Below are 10,019 nucleotides of genomic sequence, written 5' to 3' on the forward strand. Positions count from 1 at the left end.
AAAAAAAAAAAAAAAAAATACAGTTGGAGGTCAGGCATGGTGGATCATACCCAGAATCCCAGCACTTTGGGAGGCTGAGGTGGGCAGATCATGAGGTCATGAGATCAAGACCATCCTGGCCAACATGGTGAAATCCCATCTCTACCAAAAATACAAAAATTAGCTAGGTGTGATGGCGTGTGCCTGTAATCCCAGCTACTTGAGAGACTGAAGTAGGAGAATCGCTTGAACCAGGAAATCCGAGGTTGCAGCACGCCGAGATCACACCACTGCACTCCAGCCTGGAGACAAAGGGAGACTCCATCTCAAAAATAAAAATACAGATGGAGAGAAAACAATGAAACAAAACACACCAAAATGCTAATGGTAACTATGTTGCAGAGTCATGAATAATTAGAATAATTGGTAGGGTTTTTTTCCTCTTCTTTATGCTTGTTTTTATAATAGTTATATCAGCTTTATACCAAAAATATTAATTTTCATAATTTTAAACATTCTTTGTCTCTGCTGCTTAAATCAGAATAAATTTCCATGATTTTCAAAGAGCCTTCAATCTAGACTGTTCATCTCTTATTCCGGAATTACTTGAGTGTATACTGAGTGGTAGGTGCTGCCCAAGGGCCAAGGACACACAATGAAACCTGGTCCCTTTCCTCAGGAGCCTGGGCCTGCCAGGAGAGAGAGACACATGAAACACCTGCCTACAGTGAAATGTGACAAAGCTGGGACAGAGGTGGGAGTATTCCAAGTGCTATGGGGAAAAGGTGGCAGAAATTCACCCTTTGGAGTGGGGCAGGAAAGGACTCTACAAGCCCACAGTGTGGCCTGGCCACGAAGCAGGCTTTGCTCCGTGGTGGTATCTGAAATACCTCATTCTGACTTGCCCAACTCCAGAGCTCCACATTGCTAGATCAGAAAAAGCAGCACTCAGAGAGTAATCAACACTCGAGGAGCATGTCCTTTGTGTCGCTCAATGAGCTAGCAGATGTTACACACAGTCTCATTGGATCCTCACTGTGGAGTAAATATTATTATGCCTATTGTACAGATGGGATAATCAATGTTTGGAGGTTAAGCAGCTTGCCCAAGGTCACACAACTAGTAAGAATTAAAAGAGACGTCAGAACCAGTATAACTCAGCCTATGCACTTAGCTACACTAACATGTCTACACACCAGTCAATAAAGTTTTGCATGAAACCCTGGTTCTCAGGAAGAAAACAGAAGAAACCTCATCTCCCCTTCTAGTTAACTCTTCACATATCAGCAGAGAGGGAAGTTGGTATTACAGAAAAAAAAAATAAAATCACTAACTTGGGCTGCTGTGTCTGACAAGCCTAGTTTTGAGTCCCAGATCTCCACTGATCAGGACTTCATAGCTTCATCTCCCAGAATTCCAGCTTCATTTGAAAAATGAAAATTAAAAGTAATACCTAACATACATAGGGATGTTACAAGGCTCACCTGAAGAGAAGAAAAGGCAGTGTACCAGCAAGGGCTTCATCAATGACTTAAAAGTGCTGTGATTGTAGATGGATGGAAACCTCCATCAATTTATACAGACTCTTCACCACCACCCCTGCCCATGCTCCCTATCAAATTCTGGAAAGCAGATAAAGGAATAGTAAAAAAGAATTGGGTTTCTAGAAAACAGGCAGAACAAAAGAGGGGCTTTCACTGATCCTCAAATATCTGTAGACAATGTGATGGGTTTAGAAGACTCTGGAATCCTGGATCCTTCCTACCCGAGTATGGTCTGAGAACCAGCAGTGTCGGCATCACTACTGACATTTCTACTGCTTGTTAGAAATGCAGGTTCCCAGGCCCCAGTACAGCCCTGCCAAATCAGAATCTGCATTCTAACAAGAGCACCAGGTGACAATATGGAAGTGATAACTACTATACATGGTATCTTGAAAGCTGGTCTATCCTTATGATTGGATAGCCTGAACTGTGTATGTCAGAAGTGATAGAAATGAGAAAAATAACAATAAAGCCTAAAGATGCTCCAGCTCCAAGCCTCAATTAATGCCTGCATACCAAATTTTAAAATGACAAATCTTGATATCAAGTCAGAACTGTATACTGTTCATACGATTTTAAAAATAAGAAGTCAATACAAACTACAATGGGGGCAAACCCTCCCTAGAAGAGAAAAACCGGCGAAGTTTCCTGAGCAATGAAGGAAAGACTATCTGCTCTCTATCCCTTACAGGGTTAAATCTGATAGTGTATGGGAAAGAAAGCCCCTTAAAGTGAAAAAAACTCTATACATGGTAGGATTATTCTCCTTGAATCAAGTCACTTTAAGAACATATTACTGGCATCACAGAATTGAAGGGGGCAGAGCAATTTCCCATGAGAAGTATAAATAACAGGGTGTGTGTGTGTGAGAGAGAGTGAGAGAGAAATTAGCCTGTTAGCCTCATTGGAGTTAAGAGCCCCAACAGTTGGCCCACAACTCATAAGTATATGCAAAAGAAAATAACCTAGTAAGGGGAAACCCACAATGAGTTTTGTGCTAAGAAAATAGCAAACACACCTCTCACTGAGTTCTGCTCACTAAGGAGTGAGTCAATGCATGACACTCACCCAGCAGGGCAGCCACTATGCCCACCAGCCCCGTGCCAGCACCCAGCTCCACGGCAGAGCGGCCCCTGAGCTCCACAGCTCCCATCTCCAGATATGTGGAAAGAACGATGGCCTGAGTGAAAACACAGTGTGATGATGATTAAGGTCAACATGCGCTTTAGGAGCTGCAGGGTTTCAGGTCAGCTACACACAACCCTCTCCCACCTCAAGGTTCAATTCCCTGCTTAACAACACACATAGGAATTTAGCTGGTACAAAAAGATAACCTCCCCCTTAGAGCAAGCACAGGGCTCCACAGCAGTGCCCAGAGACACTGCCCATACAAAATGGGGTCCTGCTGGGTCTGGAAAGCTTAATTTTTTTTTTCTGAGATGGAGTCTCAGTCCATCTGTCACCCAGGCTGGAGTGCAGTGGTACAATCTCGGCTTACTGCAACCAACTTCCACCTCCCAAGCTCAAGCGATTCTCCCACCTCAGCCCCCATAGTAGCTGGGACCACAGGTGTGCACCACCACACCCAGCTAATTTTTGTATTTTTTTTTTTCCTGTGGTAGAAGAGGGGTTTCGCCATGTTGGCCAGACTGGTCTTGAACTCCTCAGCTCAGCTGATCTGCCTGCCTTGGCCTCCCAAAGCGCTAGGATTATAGACGTGAGTTACTGCAACCAGCCTGGAAAGCTTAATTTTTTACTGTGTCACGGCACTTTTACATTTGAAGTTTACACAACTATTCTGCAAGAACTGACATGAATAATTTCTATGATTTTGTTTAAGTTCCTAAACCAAACTCAGGTCAGCAAAGCCACAACTTCACCCATAGGGAAAAAGCAACACATTGCCCAGGGCTCTCTAAGCTGCGTCACTGACGGTCATCGCCCCACAGGGGCCCTCGTCGTACATTCTGGGCATCAGAAGGTAAGTTTTGGCCAAAGTTTTAGATACCTGATGTGTGGTTTTGCATTTGCTTATGATCCTACAGAAAGAAGTATATCATGTTAACATAACTTCTACTGTATTTCTCACAGCCATATACTTTGAGTATAACTGGCAATTCCTCTTCTTGGTGACCATTTAGGAGGCTTCCCATTCCTCATTATATCTTTTTTTTTTTTTGCATTGGAGTCTCATTCTGTTACCCAGGATGGAGTGCACTGACACAATCCCAGCTCCCTGTAACCTCTGTTTCCCAGTTCAAATGATTCTCCTGCCTCAGCTTCCCCAGTAGCAAGGACTACAGGTGTTCACCAACTCACTCAACTAATTTTTGTATTTTTAGTAGCAATAGGGTTTCACCACGTTGGCTAGGCTGGTTTCGAACTCCTGACCTCAGATCATCCGCCCACCTCAGCCTCCCAAAGTGCTAGGATTACAGGTGTGAGCCACTTCACCGGGCCTATAGCTTTATTATTACTAGAGTAATTTTCATGAGGTTACCTAGACTGGGTTCCTAGAAGTGGTATTACTAGGTTAGAATATATTGAGATTTTTATTTCCACATGTTTAACATCCCTAACAATGTTAAAACTGTCAAACTGTATTTATGCCAAGTATGCATTCAACATTAATTGAGTTCCCACTGAGTCCTAGGTGTGGTGCTAGATGCTGGCGGTACAAGTCAGACAGAACAGTGCTGGGAGAGGAAGAAATGAAAAAGCAGTTGCAATTTTTTAAATGATTACAACTATGGAAAACTTATAGAAAGCACATAATCTTCATTTTGGGCTCTGCCACTTTACAATTCTCTATGCAATAAAGAGACTAACTCAGTGGGACACGGTGGCTCACGCCTATAATCCCAGCACTTTGGGAGACTGAGTTGGGCAGATCACTTGAGGTCAGGAGTTCCAGACTAGCCTGGCCAACATCATGAAACCCCATCTCTACCAAAAAATACAAAATTAGTTGGGTGTGGTGGTGCACACCTGTAGTCCCAGCTACTCCAGAGGCTGAGGTGAGAGAATCACTTGAACCCCAAAAGCGGAGGTTGCAGTGAGCCAGGATCACATCACTGTACTCCAGCCTGGGCAACAGAAGGAGACTACCTCTCAAAAAAAAAAAAAAACAAAAAGTTACACCTATAATCCCAGTACTTTGGGAGGCCAAGGTGGGTGGATCACTTGAGGTCAGGAGTTTAAGACTAGCCTGGCCAAAATGGTGAAACCCGTCTCTACTAAAAAAAAAAAAAAAATTAGCCAGGCCTGATGGTGTGAACCTGTAGTCCCAGCTACCTGGGAGGCTAAGGCAAGAGAATCACTTGAACCTGGCCTGCAGAGGTTGCAGTAAGCTGAGATCCTGCCACTGCACTGGTGCGACAGAGTGAGACTCCTTCTCAAATTTAAAAAAAAAAAAAAAAAAAAGAGTGAGAGAGAGAGAGAGAAACTAACTCATGTCCAAAGCAGTTGGTGGCTTTCCTTCGGGTCCTCTCTTACCCAGTGTGTCATTACTGGCAAGTCATTAACTTTCCTCAGCCTTCATTTATTCACCTTTAAAATGTAATCTATGTGGAGAGAGTAGAGAAATGACGTAAGGGATACGGGTTGGGTGTGGCAGTAACAGCAAAAATGTTGGTTAGGTGGAGAAAGGAAAAAAAAGAAAAAAAATTGAAGTGGTGATAGTTGAACTACTCTGTGAATATACTGTATGTTTAAAGCCGCACTGAATTGTGCACTTTAAATAGGTGAAGTGTATGGTATGTGAATTATATCTCAATAAATCTGTTTAAAAAATAAAAATAAAAAATAAAAGCCAGTCTTACAAGCAAGTGTGGCCATTTTCAGAGGTCCCCCAGAGCTTACTTACCGCATCCCAAACCACCGCTGCGACTCCCAGGTGTCTCCAGTCCTGCTGGATCTGGATCGTGTGGTTTGCAAAGGAAAAGGTTGCAAAAGGCTTGTGGAATTTCTGCAACCCCAATTCCGTGGTCTCCTCATAGGGCACCAGGGCCATTCCGCCTGCACCCCGCCCTCTGCTCACACCTGTCGTGCAAAAGAACCCTGGGTGACGCTCTGGCTGGAAGGTACATTATCTTTTTTTTTTTTTGGGGGGGGGGGGTGTGCGTCTTGCATTGGAAGATACATTTCTTAAGTAACTCCAAATGCTTTTTTACGGTTTTACAAGTTCAAAAGAAAAAACGAAACAGGTGGAAGAAGACTTTGTCCAATTTCTTTTGCATAGCTCTTCTAAATCTGAGTAAGATTTCGCTCGGAATTTGTGTCAACGGATGTCTTTGGGAGAAAAAAAAAAAAAAAGCCCAGAACATTCCAACTTCTGCAGAAGGCCTTATACACTGCACTGCTGTCACTCCGTGAATTCAGGGCTGCACGGGCGGTGACCGCCCAGGGACCCAGGACAGCCGGGAAGCAGCGCTTCCTACCCAGCCCGGGCGCCTGGAATGCAGCTGCAGCCCGCCGGGCAACCCGGGTCTTCTGTTGCGGTTTCGCCACCCACCTCCCCTCCTCCATCGGCTGCTTCAATGGTGACAACAATGGGACCGAACCTGCCCTTAGACTGGGTGTTAGCGATTTGATAAGCCAGAAATACACGGTCGCCGCAGCTCCGTCTCCCCCGGGACTGGAAGCGAACGGCATTGGGGGCCTCCGAGTCGCTCGCGGGGACAGCAGGGGTTCGGAGGCCTCCCCGAAGTCCCCCTAGAGCTGCCCCCCACCCACCCCTCTCCGGGGCCGACCGGCGCGCCCTTCCTGCCCCCGGGCCCGGGAGCTGAGGCGACCCTCCAGGGGCGAGATGGAGACCGAGCAACACAGGGCCTCTCACGACCCCTAGGCCATGCTGGGCGCCGCGAGCTGCCCGGCGGAGCACCCAGGCCTCGCCCAGCCCGGGCCCAGGCGCCGCCACACCGGTACTTACGGCTCCGGAGGCTGCCCCGCGTGGGGCGCGCGCTCCGCTTTCCCCGCCCCAGGCTGGCTGCGGAAACCGCCAGCCTTAAAGAGCCCGCGAGGCGCAGGCGGGCGGCCCCGGCCACGCGTTTCCGGTCTCCCGGCACCCCACCCCCTGCAGGTGCCCGCGGAGCCCGCTGCGGGGCTGGGCCGTGAAGGGGGGGAGGGACGTTGCGGGGAGCCGGGACAGGGGCTTTCCTGCGTGCGTCCCCAAGGCACAGGGACTACCAAATCCGTTTCTCCGCCCGCCGAGGGAAGTGCTGTGGGGCGGGAGCGAGAGCCAGACCCGGATGCCAAGCAGCCGCGGGTGCGCAGGGAGGGTATGGGGTGCCCGGCTCTCCGGGCGGAAAGGAAAAGCCACGCACCTGGCGCTGAATGTGCTCCTGTGCCGGCTCCACTTTTCTATCCTGTGCTTGGCCGTTCTCAGCCTCGGACTTTCTCACTTGCGCGTTGTGCCTGTTTCTTAGTTTTAAAGGTGGCGGGCTAGCGAGTGATGGAGACAGCTCGCTCCGAAGAATGCGTGGTCACTCTTCTCCAGCGTCTCCACGGTGGGGTCCGAAGCGGCGTAATAGCCCGCTTGGCGGCAATCGAGTGGAAAAGTCAGAAAGCCCTAATCAACTAAGGCGCGGTGGGGAAGTGAGCACGTGGCGCCCGGACCTAAGTTTTTCAAATGGGGTCGGGGACGCAGCGGGCTCGGCTGCAGTCGGGAGCGCGGAGCTCCGGGCGCGCGCTTGGTCCCAGCCCCGGCCCTGGGCGGCGCTGCAGACCCCAGTGCCCCAGTTTCCTTCCTCTGGATGCCGAGGCGCACCTGCCCGTGGGGACCCACGCAGGACGTGGAAGGTGCTGAGGGCGTGTCACCCTGGCCGCAGGCCCTGGAAGAGCGCGAGGCTGGAGTGGATCCCCTTGAGTCGGACCGCGCAGGGGCAGGCATCCTCCTCCCGGGGCCCTCGCCCCACGCCGCCGCGCCCTCAGGTAACTCTCAGCGCGGCTGCACGTTAGAACAAGCTGGGGTAAACTCCCTCACCCGCATGCGGGCCCAAGAGCCGGCTGTGGGAGGGGGCCCAAGCGCTGATTTTTTTGTTTGTTTGTTTGTTTTTGAAACGGAGTCTCGCTCTGTCTCCCAGGCTGGAGTGTAAGGGCGCCATCTCGGCTCACTGTATTCGCCTTTCGGGTTCAAGTGATTCTCCTGCTTCAGATCCCAAGTAGCTGGGATTACAGGCGCATGCCACCACGCCGGCTAATTTTTGTATTTTTAGTAAAGACGGAGTTTCACCATGTTGGCCAGGCTGGTCTCAAACTCTTGACCTCTGGTGTCCGCCCACCTTGGCCTCCTACAGTACTGGGATTACAGGCGTGAGCCACTGCCACCGCCCCCGACTCCTAGCTCTGCTATTTCTAAGAGCTCCCCGGGGGCCCGCGCCTGCTGCCCTCGGTGGGAGCATGGCAGGAGCCTGAACCTCCCTTTCCGGGCCTCTCCCGTCCGGTAGGCGGCGTCCCCGACCTCCAGATTAATCTTCCATTGGAAGGCTGGGGCCTGCAGCTTCGAGGATAACCCAAGTGAGCTTGGAAGACCGCCAGTGAGGGTCTTTTACCCCCTTTTCTGTTTTCTTTTTTGGTCCTCTACCTTTCCCTCTCAATATTTCCGTTCTGTCTTACCTCCTGCACTTGATGTTTCTGCCTCTCAGCTTTCCCTTTATCTTTTTTTTTTTTTTTTAACGGAGTTTTTGCTCTTGTTGCCCAGGCTGGAGTGCAATGGTGCAATCTCGGCTCACTACAACCTCTGCCTCCTGGGTTCAAGCCATTCTCCTACCTCAGCCTCCTGAGTAGCTGGGACTGCAGGCACGCGCACCACCACGCCCAGCTAATTTTTGTATTTTTAGTATAGACAGGGTTTCACTGTGTTGCCCAAGCTGGTCTCCAACTCCTGACCTAGTGATCCGCCCACCTTGGCCTCCCAAAATGCTAGGATTACAGGCATGAGCCACCACACCTGGCCACCCTTTATCTTTTTTAAGACCTCCCTTTCTTGTCCTTATTTTCTCTCTCTCTGTCCCTTTTTGTGGGGGGAACCAGCATTGGGCACAAGAAAGAATATGTATGGGCTTTGATACCAGACAAATACGGAAAATTTACATTCTTCCTCTGACTCTTTTAAGTGGGATGACCTTGGGAAATTACTAAACCTCCCTAGATCCCAGGCTGCTCATCCCTGAAGCCTAGCCTGGAGCCTTGGGCCCCTTCTGTTGCTTCTCCATGTTCTCCATCCTTTCTGCTGAACTCATGCATGTGACCTCAAAAAAACAAAGCAAAACCTTCCCAACCTCTCCAGCGCTCTTAACATAGAACATGTGCCTCATTATATTTACATACAGGTTATCTAGGAAGATGTCACTGACTTTTTGTCAACCATCTTGTCCTCCCAATATTCTAACTTGTATCAGATAGATGGCTCAGGAAGCACCAAAAGGAATATTGAGGAACAGGAACATGTGCAACTTTCATAGCAGCGTAGCCATTAAACAGAGCTCTGTTTTTATCAAAATAAGCCAGTAGCGGGGTGCAGTGGCTCATGCCTGTAATCCCAACACTTTGGGAGGCCAAGGCAGGCGAATCACCTGAGGTCAGGAGTTCACGACCAACTTGGTCAACATGGTGAAACCCTGTCTCTACTAAATATACAAAAATTAGCTGAGCATGGTGGCAGGTGCCTGTAATCTCAGCTACTCGGGAGGTGAGGTAGGACAATCACTTGAACCCACGACAGGGAGGTTGCAGTGAGCCAAGATGGTACCATTGCCCTCCAGCCAGGGTGACAGAGCAAAACTCTGTCTCAAAAAAAAAAGATAAGTAAATAAAAATAAGCCAGTAGTCCACTGTAAATATTCGAAAATAAAATTTTAATCGTAAAAATATGTTGGTGTGTGGCAGATTGCGTATTGTTTAGAATATTTGGGCCAGTGTGGTAGCTCACGCCTGTAATCCTAACACTTTGGGAGGCTAGGGTGGGAGGATCACTTGAGCCCAGGAGTTCAAGATCAGCCTGGCCAACATAGTGAGACCCCATATCTAAAAAATAGCTGAGGCTAGGGGTGCACGTCTGTGTTCCCAACTACTTGGAAGGTTGAGGTGGGAGGATCATGTGAGCCCAGAGGTGGAGCCTTCAGTGAGTCCTAAAGTCATACCATGGCACTCTATCCTGGGTGACACAGCAAGACCCTGTCTCAAAGAACTACTGACAGTCTTTTTTTTTTTTTTTTTTTTGTTAAAGCAGAGTCTTGCACTTGTCACTCAGGCTGGAGGGTAATGGTGCGACTTCGGCTCACTGCAATCTCCACCTCGTGGGTTCAAGTGATTCTCCTGCCTCAGCCTCTCAAGTAGCTCGGATTACAGGTGCACCCACCACCATGCCTGGCTAATTTTTTTTTCATATTTTTAGTAGAGACGGGGTTTCACCATGTTGACCAGGCTGGTCTCAAACTCCTGCCTGTCTCAGCCTCCCAAAGTGCTGGGATTACAGGCCTTTTCTTTTTTTTTTTT

The 10,019-nt window shown here is 48.9% G+C and overlaps 2 protein-coding genes across 7 annotated transcripts in view; one reads left to right on the forward strand and one right to left on the reverse strand.

Annotated features, from left to right (window-relative positions):
- METTL21A (methyltransferase like 21A) overlaps positions 1–7,112 on the reverse strand; it is a 32,621-nt gene extending 25,509 nt beyond the window's left edge. Inside the window, exons 1-3 of one of the 6 annotated variants that reach the window (XM_037745056.1) lie at positions 6,848–7,112; positions 5,389–5,564; positions 2,592–2,703 (exon numbers count right to left, since the gene is read on the reverse strand). In XM_037745056.1, the coding sequence (XP_037600984.1) occupies positions 2,592–2,703; positions 5,389–5,535 (259 nt within the window). In that variant the 5' untranslated portion in view covers positions 5,536–5,564; positions 6,848–7,112. The other 5 variants (XM_017546699.2, XM_017546703.2, XM_017546702.2 and 2 more) reach the window with 5 other exon arrangements.
- Positions 6,701–10,019, forward strand: part of LOC108316709 — a 6,179-nt gene continuing 2,860 nt past the window's right edge. Inside the window, exon 1 of the mRNA XM_017546698.2 lies at positions 6,701–7,454. Coding sequence (XP_017402187.1) covers positions 6,858–7,454 — 597 coding nt within the window. The 5' untranslated portion in view covers positions 6,701–6,857. The remainder of the gene's footprint in view (positions 7,455–10,019) is intronic.

This window comes from Cebus imitator, unplaced genomic scaffold (assembly GCF_001604975.1).
Source record: "Cebus imitator isolate Cc_AM_T3 unplaced genomic scaffold, Cebus_imitator-1.0 Scaffold191, whole genome shotgun sequence".
Classification (NCBI taxonomy): domain Eukaryota; kingdom Metazoa; phylum Chordata; class Mammalia; order Primates; family Cebidae; genus Cebus; species Cebus imitator.